This window comes from Daldinia loculata (genome assembly GCF_022478755.1).
Source record: "Daldinia loculata strain CBS 113971 unplaced genomic scaffold F4817scaffold_8, whole genome shotgun sequence".
In the NCBI taxonomy this organism is placed as follows: domain Eukaryota; kingdom Fungi; phylum Ascomycota; class Sordariomycetes; order Xylariales; family Hypoxylaceae; genus Daldinia; species Daldinia loculata.
In genome coordinates, this window is record NW_026054862.1 from 376,310 (window position 1) to 394,041 (window position 17,732).

The 17,732-nt window shown below is 48.2% G+C and overlaps 5 protein-coding genes across 5 annotated transcripts; 2 read left to right on the forward strand and 3 right to left on the reverse strand.

Moving 5' to 3' along the window:
• Window positions 1–854: 854 nt before the first annotated feature.
• On the reverse strand, window positions 855–2,452 carry F4817DRAFT_356901 (aspartic endopeptidase; the record flags this gene model as incomplete). The annotated part of the gene is made up of 3 exons (XM_049305849.1): window positions 855–1,025; window positions 1,130–1,996; window positions 2,051–2,452. 3 exons carry the CDS (start codon window positions 2,450–2,452, stop codon window positions 855–857), a joined length of 1,440 nt encoding a protein of 479 aa, XP_049161921.1.
• Window positions 2,453–2,800: 348 nt separating this feature from the next.
• F4817DRAFT_328520 (aminotransferase) lies at window positions 2,801–4,769 on the reverse strand. Its single transcript, XM_049302170.1, has 4 exons — window positions 4,490–4,769; window positions 3,613–4,420; window positions 3,295–3,545; window positions 2,801–3,235 (listed from the first exon to the last, which is right to left on the reverse strand). The coding sequence occupies exons 2-3, from the start codon at window positions 4,323–4,325 to the stop codon at window positions 3,434–3,436; spliced, it is 825 nt and encodes a 274-aa protein (XP_049161922.1). The 5' UTR covers window positions 4,326–4,420; window positions 4,490–4,769; the 3' UTR covers window positions 2,801–3,235; window positions 3,295–3,433.
• Window positions 4,770–5,148: 379 nt separating this feature from the next.
• F4817DRAFT_356902 (mitochondrial outer membrane 72K protein) lies at window positions 5,149–7,220 on the forward strand (the record flags this gene model as incomplete). Its single annotated transcript, XM_049305850.1, has 4 exons — window positions 5,149–5,340; window positions 5,410–6,373; window positions 6,430–6,903; window positions 6,955–7,220. The coding sequence occupies 4 exons, from the start codon at window positions 5,149–5,151 to the stop codon at window positions 7,218–7,220; spliced, it is 1,896 nt and encodes a 631-aa protein (XP_049161923.1).
• A 594-nt stretch (window positions 7,221–7,814) lies between these two features.
• Window positions 7,815–9,375, reverse strand: F4817DRAFT_281350 (serine hydrolase-domain-containing protein). Its single transcript, XM_049299551.1, has 3 exons — window positions 9,089–9,375; window positions 8,559–8,993; window positions 7,815–8,470 (listed from the first exon to the last, which is right to left on the reverse strand). The coding sequence occupies exons 1-3, from the start codon at window positions 9,128–9,130 to the stop codon at window positions 8,015–8,017; spliced, it is 933 nt and encodes a 310-aa protein (XP_049161924.1). The 5' UTR covers window positions 9,131–9,375; the 3' UTR covers window positions 7,815–8,014.
• A 1,129-nt stretch (window positions 9,376–10,504) lies between these two features.
• On the forward strand, window positions 10,505–17,581 carry F4817DRAFT_369026 (ketoacyl-synt-domain-containing protein; the record flags this gene model as incomplete). The annotated part of the gene is made up of 8 exons (XM_049307306.1): window positions 10,505–10,784; window positions 10,836–11,220; window positions 11,299–11,477; window positions 11,536–11,885; window positions 11,965–12,250; window positions 12,307–16,190; window positions 16,249–16,563; window positions 16,640–17,581. The coding sequence occupies 8 exons, from the start codon at window positions 10,505–10,507 to the stop codon at window positions 17,453–17,455; spliced, it is 6,495 nt and encodes a 2,164-aa protein (XP_049161925.1). The 3' UTR covers window positions 17,456–17,581.
• Between the last annotated feature and the right edge of the window lie 151 nt (window positions 17,582–17,732).

The window sequence follows — 17,732 nt, forward strand, 5'->3', positions numbered from 1 at the left end:
TTGCTACTGCTGTGCTTTTTTTTGGTTTTGGCTACTCCTTTTTTCTATCGCATGAACGAAAGCGAGTTAAGCTGAGCTGAGCTGTTGTTGATGGGCCTTGGGAAGATCAATCATGTGTTCGTTCGTCGCTGTGTGGGAAATTATTTCTCCATAGGTACGGGGGGAGCAGAAGGAGGGGAGAGAGGAGAGGGACGACTAGCGGTAGTAGTTAGGGGGAGCCAAGGCGGATCACGAACGCGTTGTCGATGCTTAGTTCACTACGATACGATTACGGGGAGGGAAGCAAAAGACGTGACTAGGTAGCGCAATCGGTTGCGGACGTAGGAAACCTAAATTATTCAACCCCTTCTGCTGCTTGAGTTGTCCCTTGGATGTAATGTGATCGCTTGAATCGTTGATTTCTATAGTGTGATGGATGGAAATGGCTGTCTGCTCTGGGGGATAGGGTGGTGGTGTTGAGCTGGAACTATAATAACTACCTAGGTACCAAGGTTATGTATCTACTTAATCCGTCCCAGCTATGATTATGGCAGATAGCCGTATAATAATTGGTCCAGCGGTCTTGGAGAATCAATGTCAAGTTTACTAAAAACTAGTAGTATATTAATAATAGGGGTAAGAGTGCTACAATTCCATTCTCTCTAAGTGTGAATTATCTGCAGTCTACCAGCATTGGACTCGTAAGCCACCGTCAACAACGAGCTACAACAAAGTAAGTTAAAGGGAGGAAAGAGATTAGTACAAATTTGGCCTCTATTCTGCACCTTAATCACCCTGCAATCCATCTAGCCCGAGACCTAACCCCTTTTCAGTATACCCCGTATTCTTATCCTCGACGGTAGAAATGCTGATGTCTACTGGGGCTCACTTTCTGGCTGGACTTCATCCTTTGAGACGAGATCGATGCTGGTGACCCATTTCTTCTCACCGCCATCGTTGTCATCGCTATCAGGCGGCGGCTCGAGGTTCTGCTCCTCTTCGATCTTGGGAACTAGACCAAGACGCTGATTTCCTTGGTCCCAGACCTATTGGTAATAAATTAATATTTTTGGACCAGCGACCATAGAAGTAGAAGTGGAAGAGAAGGGACAGGGTTAAAATAGGTGAGGGAGAGAAGGAATATACTTACAGCGTAGACACTCTTCAAGAATGTATCGCCGAGGATATCAAAGGGCATCATGCCACGGCTTTGAATACCCCCGTACCAGTACTTCTTGTCGTCAGTCAGAGCGAAGGCCAAGTCCTCCTTCTGGATTAAATATTCCTTATCGCCAATTGCCACCTTGACCTCGGGTATGTCGTCCGTCTTCACGTCGACCGGGAATATGTAGCCTTGGTTGAGCCAGTCGTAGGTCGCACCGGGGATCTGGTCATAGATCTTCTTGGCGACTTCGTCTGATACTAGTGCCAGCGTGGTGCCGGTATCAGCGATGGCAGTGTTGCCGCTGAGGTCAACGCTCTCGCCGTTGATAGTATAGGACTCGGATGAGACGGACCAGAACCCTTCGGAGTTGTCGACTTCCGTCCAGTGGATGTCGTAGCCGGTCTTTTTGACGAGATCTTCGTCGATAAACCCAAACGTGTAGAATGAGTCGGGATCTTTATCACGTGAACTATAGAAGGCGGTCGTGAAGAGCTTGGACTCCTTGGGGATATCGTCCTGCTTGATCATGTTCTCGACGGGAGTGGCTTGAGGGTCAGCCTCACCGGAATCTGTAACCGTGTTGATCTTGCCCCAGGCGAGACCAAGGAGACCGTCGCTGGTGCCCTGGGAGAACTGTTTGGATAGCTTGGTGGCACACTCGATCGTCTGATTCTTGATGGCTAGGCCACCAATGACGAGTGTGTCGCTGCCGCAGTCACCGGAAGCTGTTGAGCCATCTCCGTACTGGATCTTCCAACTCTTTCCAGGGAGTTTCTTGAAGGACTCGGACTTCTTGGGGTCGAAGGCATTGTGTTGAGACAGGTCAGACTTGTGCTGAAGAGTCGAACGAACCTAATGCAAGTATTAGACTTAAATATACATGAAGTAAGAATGGTTTCAACGAACCCAAGTATCAGCAGAGCCGGTGTCGAAGTCAAGTAGCAGTTTTTGGGGCGGAGTGCCGATTTTAACCTCGCATATATACATAGAATCGTTCTGTTGATCTTCTGCAGTGACCTCTGTAGTCTGATCCCCGTCTTCAGGCTTGCCTTTCTTGACTAGGGTTCTCTTTGTATGTACAGTGCCACCAAGGGCTCCCTTGAGTTCTTCAGGGAGGAGGCCATGCTGTCTGACTTTGTCGATATGTAAATAGGGGCCTGGTAAAGTTGGTTGAAAACCAAAACGGTTCAATGCGTGGACGTAGGACTTGGTGCCATGACGCTTGTAATTCTGGTTGTGGACAATTTTGACTTTAGAGAGGCCAAGATCCTGCTTGATCTTGTTCTGAGCAGCGTAAAGGGCATTCATCGTGGCTTTCAGTCGATTTGCTCAAGTGTTGTTGAATACTGCTGACACCAGATCGTCTTCTACACGGAATGGAATTGCTAGGTATATGCTGATTGGAATATAGGTGATGGTTAGGTAGGTATTCTGCGATATATATATTTTAAATGAGGAAAATGAAAGATGATAGAGAAAACAATGAGGTTAGTTGATGAGGTCGTATGTCCATCTTAAATGATCGGCGGCTGTGAACTTCGCTCTTGCATACTATATCAAGAGGAAGCGACGGTGAAACATGGAATTGAGACTACGTGATACACTTTGTTTCGGTCTTATAATGTCTAGAGCACCTGCTCGATGATATATAACGTGGTAAAGAGTATTGATTGGAGTAATTCCTAAGGGGAACTCCTTCCATGAGAACTACCTTGCTATAGCTTCAGCCTTCTAAATAGGAGTATACATTTCAATAAGCCATTCCGATAAGAAGACTACCACCGGTGTTCTATTACCTCTATAAATATCTCCTTCCTTATTTCATGATGTACAAGTTAAAACTCGACTACCTATTTGCCGGAGGTATGAAACTTTGTACCAGGTGGTAAGTGTCAAAGTTATATTAAACAAGATTGAGGCTCAGCTGCACAGGACCAAACTTTTAACAGATAACATGTGAAGTATGTCACTGCGGAAATTAAATTATAAGCAACTACTACTCGAGAATCTTGCAGTAATACGTCAACTGCGAGGGTGCTAGGTATCTATAGTACCATCTTTCGTATGCCACCTGCGCATTTATTTTGATGTCTGCGTATATGTTAGTACTTATTCTTATTAATAAACAAAAGCTATAAAGTGAGACATACATCCTCAAACACCATGTCCTCAAGAACTTCGTTCAGCGGATCGTTAGAGCGTCTTAAGAAGGCAGAGACAAACCTTCAAGTATGTTGCTATATCTATATCGAATAGATCACCCAGATGGCCTACAACAAGAATTGTGATTTATTGTAGTTTCACTGTTCCAAAGATGAACCCTCGAAGACCGTTACTTATCCAGCATTCTTCGCCGTCGACCAGCGAATCTGCAGGAACGACTTGTTCCACAACAAGATTCCTGTTCCAATTAGCATCAGCTGCTTAAAATTTAGACTAATGCCAAGGGTAGGTGAATTCGGATTTACCTCTCTAAAGCCCATCTTCTTGTTGTGCCGTTATTTCCACCACTCCCTTCAGAAGCGCGATATTGCGTGGGAATAGGGGGAGTGACCCATTTCCCGTCTCTCCAGAAATAGGGGGTACTAATACTACCCTCCATAATATGCCTATCATCATTGACGAGGAGCACTTCTTTCCTATCGCCTAGATTTATTTGAGCCCGTCTCCTTGCATCATTATACATGTCTCTAAAAGTAGTTTTGTAATGGGTGAACTCGGATTTTGAAGTCTTCTGACTATCAAGGAAGATGTCGTATACAGGATCCTTGATTGGAACCTTGCCGTCTCCTCCTTCGGGTAAGTCCTCGCGATCTAGTCTCGGTAGATATTCTGGATATAGATTATTCAGATGTGTCTCTGGAAGAGGAGAGATTTGATAATCTAGAGTTCCGTTCTGAGCTAGGCTAAGCATTATTCGATGCGGGCCGTTGCCAACTCCGCTAGTAATGTTCTGAAGGAACCTCTGCAGGTTTCTCAAGCCTTCCTCACCAGAAACGACGGCGACTGCGGCTGACCATTGCCAGTAGACGGCAGCTCTTAGCATGCGGTCTCGGTGTAAGTCAAGCATATAGAAGGGGGAAGAATTCTGATTCCATCCGGTATTGACATATCCTAATTCTGGTACTTTTAAGAGGGCAGGATCATATCGTATAGATGTGAAGATCCGAAAATCGTCCATTGTATATGTCTCATTCGCGATCTTTAGGCATGAGTGAAGCTATCAAATACTTACATATGTACATGTAAGTGCTAAATATTAAATACATAGATGTACTACATACATGTAGGTCCGCGTTAGCTTATGCAAGAAACTTAGTGGATGTTAATACCGTATATACTTACCGAGTACATGGCACTAATAAGATATATCTCCCGGGATAACGAATGCGGTGGGTACACGTATGTACATACATAGGTACCTACATAGTGGGCGTTTTAGACACGAGGCTGCTAGGTTGAGCATGTAGCGTGTACGTCAGGTACTCCGCAGTACCTAACATACCTAGGTAAGACATTGAAGTGCGTGCCTTGGGATAAGTACTTTGTATTTGTACCTAGGCAGGAAGGGTGGAAGGGTGGAAGGGTGGGCTGTCGCTGTCGCTGTCTATGGAGCTTTCCGATTGATGACATTGATGACGAAGTGATTGTGGGCCAACCAGGGTCGAAGCTTTCAGAGCACAGCGCATGTTAAAATTGGGTCGCACTAAAAGATACTATGTACTTGTTGTAAAGTAAACTTTTTTTTTGCGCTTGCAAAGTTGTTTTTGATCGGTAATAATACCTAATAACAACTTGCTGAATTTTGATATCCGCAACCGAAATACAATAACAAATCGTCATCTCTATATAATACTTCTCAACCCTGTGTTTGCTGTATCCTGTGACTCGACCGACCTCGCAATCTCGACTTACCAAGTCACCTTTTTCTTGTCACCCTGGTTGCCGCACTTTGTTCCCCACCTCGAAATCAAAATCGACAACATCCGTCCGATTCCACCGTAATGTCTCGTGCTTCCGCAGCTCCGCCGCCAATGCCTCCCATAGCCCAACCCATCGCTATCCCCGTAGAGCCCTCCCTTTGGGACCGCTTTACCAATTGGGCATCCGAGAACAAAGCGCTTGTCTATACCATTGCTGGTGTAGCTGTTGTCGTCACTAGCGCTGGTGTGGTCTACTATCTTAATGGCGATGCCGTAAGTTGTTATTTTCTTTAACATCTTTTTTTCCCTTCGCTATAATAGCCAGCTCACATTCGTACCAAGCAAAAGTCGAGGCCTGCTTCGCAAAGTAAACCCAGCAAGAAGGAGAGGCGGAAACGAAAGGAGGCAGAGCGCCAGGCCGAAACATCTAAAACTGTCCCAGCAGGTGAACAAGCGAAGACCCCAACAGTAGAAGTGGCCGATGAATTACCCGAGATTAACGAGACCACTGTCGCTACCTTCACCGATGAGCAGCGCCGCGACTACGCTCTGCAGTTAAAGAACGCTGGAAATAAAGCTTATGGCAGTAAAGACTATGACAGAGCTATTGATCTCTACTCCAAGGCTATCCTCTGCAAACCAGACTCTATCTTTTATTCCAACAGGGCTGCCTGCTACAACGCTCAATCTGTCTGGGATAAGGTCGTCGAAGACACGACCGCCGCTATCAGCCTCGACCCTACATATGTAAAAGCTCTGAACCGAAGAGCCAATGCTTATGAGCACCTATCTCAGTTCAGCGAATCGCTCCTCGATTACACCGCCAGCTGCATTATCGACGAGTTCAAGACCGAATCCAGTACCAATGCAGTCGAACGATTGCTGAAGAAAGTTGCTGAGCAGAAGGCTGAGGAAATCATGAAGTCCAAGGATCCCAACAAGCTACCCAGTCCCACTTTCGTCTCCAACTATATTCAGAGCTTCCGAGCGAAGCCGCGCCCTGAGGGTTTGGAGGACGACGTGGAGGTGCTGGAATCAACTGGAAAGGGGCAGCTACAAATCGGTTTGAAAGCTATGGAGAAGAAAACTCACGAAGGTTATGAAGAAGCCGCAAATGCGTTCGAAAAGGCTCTGGAACTTGGCGATCTAGACAAGCACGAGGCACTTGCTTACAACCTGCGGGGTACATTTAGAAATCTCCGTGGGGCGCAAGAGGAAGCTTTGCAGGATATGGACAAGAGTATTGAGCTCGATCCATCGTACACTCAAAGCTATGTCAAGCGTGCAAGCATGCACCTGGAAATGGGTAAGTGATCGGTGTTACGTACCACGGAAAGCGACTCAAAACTGATCTGGTTGCAGGTGACCGAGCTAGTGCTGCTGCGGACTTAGAGCAGGCTTTGAGCCAAAACGATAGCGATCCGGACATCTATTATCATCGTGCGCAGTTGCACTTTATCCATGGCGAATTTCAAGATGCTGCTAAGGATTACCAAAAGTCGATCGATCTTGACTCTTCCTTCATATTCTCACATATTCAGCTTGGTGTAACGCAATACAAGATGGGCTCCGTGGCATCCTCTATGGCGACGTTCCGTCGGTGTGTTAAGAACTTCGACAAGGTGCCCGACGTGTACAACTACTACGGAGAGCTTCTTCTCGACCAGAGCAAGTATGACGAAGCTATCCAGAAATTCGACACCGCCATGGAGATGGAAAAGCAGACGAAGCCTTTGGCGATGAACGTATTGCCCCTTATTAACAAGGCCCTGGCTCTCTTCCAACAGAAGGCCGAATTTACGGAAGCAGAAAAGTTATGCGAGAAGGCGCTAATCAGTAAGGGCACTTTAAAAGATCAGATGAAAATCATATGCTAATTGGCTATAGTTGATCCTGAATGCGATATTGCCGTTGCTACAATGGCGCAACTCCTCCTTCAGCAGGGCAAGATCACGGAGGCACTTAGGTACTTTGAACGTGCGGCTGAGCTTGCTAGAACACCTGGGGAGATCGTCAATGCGCTTTCATACGCCGAAGCTACGCGGACACAGATTCAAGTCCAAGAAAATTATCCTCAATTAGCAGCTAAGCTCCAAGGAATGGGCACGGGCGCTGCCAGTATGGGGGCCGGCGCATTCGCGGGCGCCCGCTAGATCATAGCATTGTGCAGTTAATATACGCATCCTTTTACACCAAAGGGTATCACGGAGCGACTCTACTCACCTCGGATTTACTAGGAAATGTTTTGGAAGTTGGGCAAATCATATTTCGGGTTCATACGGAAACCACTACTAAAAGCGCCTGGAGGTCTGCATACGTTTACTCCGAGACCTCAAGATCAAGAACCTAAAGGTCCGAACGACGAATCGTTAGTAATTTGCCGTCGTCATCCTGCTCACTGTACCCAGTATTGTACATAATTAATACCTCCCTCTCCTTGTTGTCAAAAAAAAAGCCCGGCCATGCATGTCATATGAGTTGAGGCGGCCGGGCTTTGTCGCCACACCCGCACGCACGCACGCACGGTATTGGTCAGTTGTTCTATAAAAAAGGGGACTAGCGATTGTAGGTCGTTGCCCCCTATAGGGGAGAAGAGACCTGCGACTACTAGGGGAAACGGAATCAGGTTTCAGTGACGGTTTAATGAGAGTTCATGGGTGCTACGACTTTCTGGGATGATAAGTATATCAGGCGAACCAAAATATATAACCCATTCACTACAATATCTTTTCACGTAACTACCCGTTGCTAGAATCGTGTGTGCTGTAATGCGTAACAACTAAACAAACCCCCGATTAGGGAAATAGGGGTAATCTTGAATCTAACAAATTTCTAAAATACGAGGCTGTATACTAAATTACAAAGACCGCGAAATAGTCAGAACCCGTCTAGTTGCTTCCCATGTGTATTTCCTAAGCAAGCCTCCTTAAACCTGAGCAATCCCCCCTCAGGCCTGAGGCCCAACGTTATTACTAGAGCGCGAATCTAGATCCGACGACTCGTCACCAGACGTGGCAGACGAGGGGCCAGTAGCGGAGGACTCGTCGTTGTACTCGTCAACAGAGGGCTCCGTGTCAGACGCAGACACAGACTCGGCGGCAACCTTATCCTTCTCGCTCGCCTTGTTGATCCGAGTGATGACGTCGGAAAGCACGTCGCCCAGCTGCTCGACGTTGTCGGCGTCGCGCGGCACGAGGTGGCCCAGCCCGTGGTCGTACAGCTGCGCCGTGTCCTGGTCGCACGTGTTGTACAGCGCGACGGACGAGTATACCAGCGGGTCGTTGGACCCGAACACGTGGAACGTCGGGATCGAGATGGACGTCCCGTGCTCGTCTGCTAGGCGGGCTACGAAGTCGTCGCCTTGGGCGACTAGGGGGGGCGTGCCGGCGAAGAATATGGCGAACTGTGAGGGGGGATTTTGTTAGAGAAGAGAAGAGAAGAGAGGGAGCAAAGTAAAGTAAAGGAAAGGAAAAGAAAGGAAATAAACCCACCTTAATACGCCTAGGCACTCCCATCTCCTCCCACCGCCTATTCTCCTCGGCACAAATCGACGCCGCCATCATCGCGCCCTCCGAGTACCCAAGCAGCCCATCGATCTCCCCATCCGCCTCGATAGCCTCGAACAGCCTATCCAGGGCTTCGCGAAAGGCCCGCCAGTCGTACGCAATAGGGCGTGGCGGCTTGAACAACCGAAGCGTAGCTTCGGGGCTCAGGCCGCGCGGGATATGGCGGACGCGGCGCACGACTTCGAAGGCGTCGCCCGCGCCGGCCTCCGCCTCGACGAACCGGTATAGCGGGCGCGACCCGAAGTAGTTCTCCCAGCCTAGCGGCGGCTCTACCTCGTGCGCGCCCTGCGTGAAGGCGAAGGTCGCTAGGCCTCGGTCCTCCATGTGCTTGGAGAAGGGCCCGAGCTGGACGCCGAAGTTCTGCGCGTTGTTATAGTTAGTAAGTAAGTACGCTGGTGAGAGACGACGGCTGCTTAGATAGGTACCTAAGCATAGGTAGGTAGATGTTTACGCACCTTGGCGCTGCCGTATGCGCCGGGCAGGCAGAGGAATTTCATAATGACGAAGAGTGTAAAGAGAGGATTCGACTCTTTGTTTTCTCTTCACCAGAGCTTCTCTTTTCAGCCTGATTTCGTCCAGTGAAATTTACCAAAAGCACCGTGGACGACGTGTTCAGCTGGGAGAGACGCGCGTCTTAGCTGTTCTTCTACTGAGCTATTGATGGGGTTAAGCGAGCTACGCCATCCGGACCTACGAAAGGCGTACGCCTGCGATGATATATATCACAGCTTAAGCGAGCCTCGTATCCGGCAATATTTGTTGGACGGCCAACTTCCAAGACCGTCTTGCCACCCGTGGGGACCACCCGTAAACTCACATGAAGCGATGATAGCCATGTGGGTGTCTTGTTAATAGCATCTGTGGTGGCCGTCTATAATAACCTATTCTTGCACCCTTGTTGGCTTACACCCTTCGAGAGAGATTGATGCATGTCAAGGTGCAGGATGTGGTGGATATATTGCATCATTTGGAAGATAAGTTTCGCGAATGTTCTTCTCATGTGCCGGTCATGCGAAGATACCCTTATCCGTACGGCCATCAAACTTCAAGCTATTGCCGAATACGAATATTATAGTTGAGACAAGGGCCGCTAGTCTATGGTCGACGGGCTACTCCTCACGGGTTGGAGGTTGCGACGATCTGTCCACGGACTTCCGACACTCGTCCAGACTTGTCTGAAGCATGTTTTCTATTCCTGCGTAGGTGAGCTGTAAGAGACTAAGGTTTCGGCGTGCCGCATTAACAGAGCTTGAACTTTATAAAACTCTGTGATAATATATGCTGCGACGCTTGTAGTGGTGAACTATCCAAGATATTCCGTTACATAGAGTTCAGTCACATAATAGGGGCATTCCCGAGACACGACGGCTAACTTACCGTGAAAGGATCTAAGATAGCTTGAGGGAGCCATGTAATGAAGGCATCCACTACCACAAATCTTTGTAGATAGTAGGCAAAAGCTAGCTTATCATAAAATAAGTTATCCCTTAAGTCAAGTATGTAGTTGTATCAAGTCGAAGACAAAAGCGTCTCAGTTAAAGCCTCAGGGCATCGGACCTGATTCTGATATACGAGGCCGTTCGTCCCAAATGGGAAAATTGCCATCAGCTGGAGTACCGACCTCATTGTCCGTTCGACTGCTGAGTTCCTGGAGGCGTTTTGAAGAATACGCTATGTAAACTCAACCCAATTGATGGACAGGAGATTGTTTCAGAATATCCGAATTGTGCCTGGGTCGCAATCAAAATGAGATTGCTCGCTTGTTGAAATATATAACTTCTGGCGCTCTTGATTCGAGCTATTCTAAACCTCTTGGTCTTCTCTAGCCAACACTCTTTGGCACTACTCTATCTTTTTTCTCACGTACCAACATGGAGTCAGAGGAGTTAATGCCCATTGCCATAGTCGGCATGTCGTGCCGCCTACCTGGCGACGTGTCTTCGCCGGGAGACTTCTGGAAGCTGCTAACCAAGGGACGCAGCGCGTGGTCTAAGATACCTCGAGATCGATTCAACCAGGAGGCTTATAATCATCCCAATCCAGAGAAGAAGGGTACTATCAACTCGCAAGGAGGGTATTTCTTATCCCAGAACCTTGAGATGTTCGACCCTGGCTTCTTTGATATGACGCGCAAGGAAGCTGAGACAATGGGTATTCATCATCTTCCAAATTGACCGCGTTGAAAAGCTGACCCTATGTAAGATCCCACACAGCGTCTCCTCCTCGAATGTTCGTACGAGGCCCTCGAGAATGCTGGCATTCCTAAGGAGTCTATCTCGGGTCGGAAAGTTGGTGTCTTCATTGGCGGCCCCGACAATGAACATAGAATGGGAAATCTCAGGGATCTAGATGATTCGCCAATGTTCGATCCCACCGGTAGCCAAGGGGCATTCCTTGCTGGGCGAATATCATACTTCTTCAACTTATGCGGGCCTACATTTACCGTTGACACGGCTTGCTCATCCAGCATGCATGCGCTGCACATGGCTGTTCAGAGCATACGGTTGGGGGAGTCCGAACAAGCTATAGTCGGGGCTTCTCATTTGATCACACAACCCGATGTCTGGGTATCCATGGCAAAATTAAGGTGAATCAGACAGTGTTCCCGGTTGGGTTTTTTTTTGAAATTTGTTTTTTTGAATAACCAGTTAACTTAATAATGTAGATTGTTTGCGGACTCGGGGAAGACGTACGCGTTTGACCATCGCGCAAAGTCCGGATACGCAAGAGGCGAGGGAGCAGGGTGCCTTATCCTCAAGCCCTTACATAAAGCTCTAGAGGATAGAGACTACATAAGGGCCGTCATTTCCCATACGGGAATTAGCCACAACGGCCGAACCGTCGGTATGTATGCCCTCCCTAACTACCTTACTATTAGAAGACTTACATGGAATCTCTGAAGGCATTGTAGCACCCAGCTCGGAAGAGCAGGAATCGTTACTACGTAATGTTCTCTCACAAGCCAAAATTGATCCTAAGGATGTCGGATTCTTCGAGGCTCATGGGACAGGTACCAAGGTCGGGGACCCTATTGAAGCCAGAGGTATCTATAAAGCACTTGGTCAAAGCCTAGATAGCAGTGAACCGTTAACTATCGGATCGGTTAAATCCAATATTGGCCACCTCGAAAACGCTAGTGGTGTTATATCCGTCATGAAGGCCGCGCTCATGCTAGAAAAGGGGTTTATCGTACCAAACGCCGACTTTGAGAAGGAAAACCCAGCTATCCCATTATCGGAATGGAACTTGAAAGTCAGTTTTCCTCATTAAATACTCTTTGAAGCCATGTTTGAATTGGGTGAACTGGGATAGTACTGACCTCTATATTCAGCTCCCACAAAGGCAGCAGCCGTTCCCTCGAAACAAGGAGTATATCTGTGTCAACAACTTCGGTTATAGCGGGTCGAACGGACACGCAATTCTTAAAGCCTTACCAGCAGAGAATGAAATCGAATTCCTGGATCCCGAAAAGTTTGAAGGCCATATTAAGATGAAGCGTTTATTCATATTGAGCGCCAATGACGAGGCGGCCGCGAGAAAAAGTATGGAACAGCTAGGAATTTTCCTCGAACAGCATGCCGAGCTTTATCAAAGCACCATGCCTCGGAATTTGGCATGTGAGTTTTGATATTAATCCATATCCAAGAAACTACGCGCACTAACCTGCCATTAGACACGTTATGCCAGCGGCGTTCACAACTGCCATGGCGCATAGCTCTGGTGGCCGATATGTGCAGCAAATTAGCAATAGCCCTCAATAGCCCTGAAGTAATACCAAAGCGCGCGCCTACCAAGTCGCCAAAACTAGCTTTCGTATTTACGGGGCAAGGGGCGCAATGGTTTGCTATGGGTCGAGAGCTACTGGAGTCTCATTCTGTATTCGCGTCCGCTATTCAACGAGCAGATAAGCATCTTCTGTCCGTTGGTGCTGATTTCTCGCTGATGGAGGAGCTGACCCGAGATGAAGATAATTCTCGTGTAGGTATGGCTCATATCAGTCAACCGATTTGCAGTGCCATCCAGATCGGACTGGTCGACCTCCTAGCATCGTGGGGGATTAAGCCTTCTGCAGTTACGGGCCATTCAAGCGGAGAGATTGGCGCCGCATATGCAGCCGGGGCTCTAACACTTGAGGCGGCAATGTCGGCAGCGTATTATCGTGGCCAAGCTATCATTGCTTTAAAGGAGAACTTTCCAGATGTGAAAGGCTCAATGATGGCGGTGGGTATGGGAGCAAACGAGCTACAGCCCCTTTTTAAACAGCTACGGCATCCGCTTCAGGCGGTGGCAGCTTGCGAAAATTCTCCCGTCTCGACAACTGTCTCGGGCGACACCGAGGCTATCGATGAACTTTGTGATATTATGACAAGAAAGCAAATCTTCAACCGCAAGCTCTTCATTGATGTTGCTTACCATAGTCCGCATATGGAATTGATAGGCGAGATATACCACAATATGATCGCAGACGTTGAGCTGAGTAAAACGAATGAAGACGTGGAGTTCTTTTCTTCTCTTCGTTCCCGCAAGGTTAACATGGACGAGCTTGGTCCGCAGTACTGGGTAGAGAACTTGACCAACCCAGTACGCTTTACGACTGCATTGCGTGTGCTCTGCGAGGAGAGCGATCCAGATGTTCTCATCGAGATTGGTCCGCATGCAGCGCTCAAAGGTCCAATTATGCAGACTTTAAAGACAATGCAGCTGTCAGCTTCTAAGACCCCATCATATATCCCGACTCTTATACGAGGTCGTGATGCTACCGAGACGACCCTAGAGCTCGCCGGCCAGCTCTTCGTGCGCGGTTATGAAGGTATTGATTTCTTCAATATCAACCATAACCGCTCCGAGATCGAGAAGCCTGATATTATCTCCTTCCTCTATACATATCCGTGGTCACACCAGCGCTGCTGGTATGAGAGCCGAATCACGCGACAACATCGACTTAAACCGTTTGCACGGCATGATCTGATTGGGACGCTGGCTGACTGGAGCAGCGACTTAGAGCCAACATGGCGCAATTTCATACGGTTAGAGGAGCTGCCATGGCTACGTGAGTACCAAATCCAGGACCGCCCCGTATTTCCCGTCTCAGCCTTCATCTCTATGGTTGTGGAGGCGGCCGGTCAGCGAGCAGCACTCAAGGGTTTCGAGGCAGGTAGTTTCGATCTGCGTGATATATCCATCCCAGAACAACTATTTCTAGCGGATGATGAGCCGGTTGAACTCTTACTAGTATTTAGGCCACATGGAATGTCTAAACTCGACTGGGACGAATTTCGGATTTCCAGTTTTAACCCAAAACGAGGATGGCTAGAACATTGTCATGGTCTCGTTGAAGCAAAACCTCTGCAAAGCCATATTGAAGTGGCTGCTTGTTCCAATTCGTACTTCAACGTTCAACCGCAAAAGAATCAGTTGTCAATACCCGCAACGGGCTTCTATTTTAACTTGAGTTCCGGAGGTATCCGCTATCCGCATACTTTTTGGAACTTAGTGAATGTTAATATGGACAAGTCCGGGGTTAGCGCTCAAGGTACCCTCCAGGACTCAAAGCTCATCATGCCATTGGCGTACGAATCCTCGTATTTGACCCATCCCGCTACGATAGAACCCCTTTTTCAGATATCGCAAGCCGAGTTGGGATTCGATGGATTCGATGGAATGACAAGTCCACAATTGCCATCTACCATCAAACAGGTGCGTATCGATATCAGCGACGATTGGGAGAGGACCCCTGGATCCAAGTTCATCGTTCAGTCGACGAGAAACGGAGAATCCGGACCACTATTGGCCGAGCTGTTTGCGCCAGCGGATAGTGAGTTCCCTTCCGTCTCTATACTGGGATTGGAGCTCACTCCGCTCAAGACTGTAATATGCAAACCACCCAACCCTAGAGAACTATGCTACAAGATCCAATGGGAGCAGGCTGAGGAACGTCATGCTAATGGTGTGAGCCATGCACACCTTCAGTCCCACGGGGAGCGTGTGACGGTTGTGACAGAGCGTACCCAAGACGATACACTTGTGGCTTCACTATGCGATGTTATCAAGTTACACTCCGGGATTATCCCGAATATTTCAAGCCTGCTTCATGTTAGGGATTTTAGTGGCTTCTTCGTGGTTCTCTCAGAGCTTGATCGTCCCGTCCTAGCCTCAGTAAACAAGACCGAATTCGAGCAAATCCAATCCCTTTTAATACGAGCAGGTGGCATATTATGGGTGACTTGTGGCGCATCAAAAGTGCCTACGAACCCAAGCACGAATATGGCATTAGGTCTACTTCGTACAGCACGCTCCGAGCTTGGTAAAATTGCCGTCACCTTAGACCTCGACCCGGACAGCACCCTAGATATCGAGGGCCAGGCTGAACTAATTGAGGATGCTTTTAGGCGAACCGTTCTTGCAGACAGTCCCGAGGCTGAGGTTGAATTCGCGGAGCAAGGCGGAGACTTAGTCGTGCCGCGTTTTATTGTCGATGACGATATGAACTTACGAGTTCACCGCGAGCTAGGAAATTCCGAGCCGTATTTACAAGAATTCCGTCAACCTGGACGTTCGTTACGAGTGGCTACACACACTGGGGATTCCTTCGACAATCTACACTTTGAAGACGCCATAAGCAGCAAGGTTTTGGATGACGATCAAGTCGAGGTTGAGATTAAAGCCAGCGGACTTAGCCAGGATGATGTTATCGTGCACGCTGGCATAAATGGGTCTGCAAGGCCTGAAAGATCATGCAGCGGCGTCGTCGTTCGTGCTGGGCGCAATGTTATCGACATTAGTGTTGGAGATTTGGTCTGTGTCCTGAGCAATGACCGGATGGGTACGCACACCCGCGTTGCAGCAAGTAGTGTCGTTAGGATTCCTCAGGGCATAAGCTTTGAGGACGCAGCAATAATCCCATCTACATTTGGTGCGGCCTTTTACGGACTCTCTCAAGTCGCACGCGTTCGAAAATCAGACCGCGTGCTTATCCAAATAAGCAGCTCTGAGGGGCTTGCTGCAATACAAGTTGCGCATTACCTTGGTGCCGATGTGTTTGTTGCGGTCCATGGTAGTGAACGAAGAGATTTTGTTGCAAAATCTTTTGGTATCAGGCCGGAGAACATTTTCGATACAACAAGCCTCTATTTCGATCGTGAAGTACGAGATGCTTCCAGTGGGATTGGTATGGATGTCGTCTTCACTAGTTCGTCCACTTTCCCAGCTGTGACTCAGAATCTGAGCAGGGTATGGGAAAATACTGCACAGTTCGGACGTATTATCCATATGCAGGGGACACTTCATGCTCGTATTGGCAGTTGGAATACCAGAGTTGACCTCGCTGAGAACGTGAGCTTCACGTCAATCAATCTAGTGGAACTAACAGTTACACGCCCGCGTCTCATGAGAGACATCCTTAGAGACGTGCTAGATTGCTTCTCCAGAGGTATCTTCAAGCCACTAAAGAAAATGGTTACATTGCGAATCACAGAGTTGAGTCGGGGCTTGCGAATGATTCAACAAGGCACCTTACATCCTATTGTCATTTCTGCTCGGAATAGTGAGAAGGTAATGGTAAGTTACCATATCCATCACGGCTCATTACCTAGTGGACTACTAACGCTTCCGTCAGGCAATGCACTATGCTTCAAGGCGTTTCTTGAATCCCGATGGGACTCACGTCATAGTTGGCGGTACTGGTGGTTTAGGGCGAAGTACAGCTAGATGGATGGTAGAACACGGTGCTCGAAACATCGTATTGCTATCGAGAAGTGGAGGGAATGTTGGTGAACTGCGACAACTTATTGATGATACTCAAGACAAGGCCAGTATCGTCGTGAAGACATGTGACATTGCTAGCGAGGACGATGTTTACCAGATTGTAAAGGAATGCACTGAGACACTCCCGCCGATATGCGGTGTGATCCATGCTGCTATGATGCTCCACGTAAGTTTTGTCTTATTTGATGGCGAATTCCCAGTTGAGCCCACATTACGAAAAGGGTATCTAATTGTTGTATTAGGACGGGTTGATCGAAGGCATGACCCACGACTCGTACGTGTCGGCGATTCGTGCCAAAGTTAAGGGGACTTGGAATATCCACAACGCACTCGAGTCTATTAACGCACGTTTGGACTATTTTGTCCTCTTGTCAAGTGCTGCAGGCATTGTCGGTAGCCGTGGTCAAGCCGCATATGCTGCTGCCAACACATTTCTGGATGGGTTTGCCTCATGCAGGGTAGCACAAGGCCTGCCAGGAGTATCCCTTGACCTTACAGCTGTGACGGGCGCTGGCTACATTTCCCAAAACTCGGCGCGAGAGGAAGAGATTACCAAGAACTTTGGTGGACAGTCCATTTCCGAAGCTGAAGTATTAGGGCTTCTGGCGGTCGCTACATCCAGTAAATGCGGCGCGCAGTGCCTGACGGGCTTGAAGCTTGTTCCAAGTAATACAAATGCTCTACCTTACTATGCAGACGACCCACGATTCGCACACCTTAAAGCGGCAGCAGTAGCGGAGATACGAGCTGCGGGTAGCGATTCTGGACAGGTCATCTCGTACAGGAACGTATTCCGCGCTGCAGCCAACAATGAGGAGGCCCGCCAAATTGCCGTACAGGGGGTGCTGCAGAAACTATCCGAGGTACTGTCCGTGGCACACGACGATGTGGATGCTCTGCGGAGTATGGCATCGTATGGTCTAGATTCTCTGACTGCTATTGAAGTGCGCAATTGGATTACCAGGGAACTTGGCGCAACCCTGGAGATTCTAGAGTTGCTGACGAGTGCAAACGTGACGGAATTGGCGAACCTGATTGTTTCGCGGACTAGAACATAAAGACATGTTTTTGCTGGATACGTGGCATTAGTCTACCATGGTATGGTAGAATAAATCAAGTTTAAGTATAATGAAAGAATCTATTCAAATATAATAGCGAGAGACAAATTTGTGGACTGCGACTAACCGCGACGTAGAGGGTCACTCACTTGTGGCTTACATAATTCTAAGTTACAAATTAACCCCTTTAATGTAAGTACTTAGGTACTTGGCCCCTTGCACATGGGGAGCCCTTTAGAACATGAAGACATGAGACGGGATTGTGAGGATTCTTAGA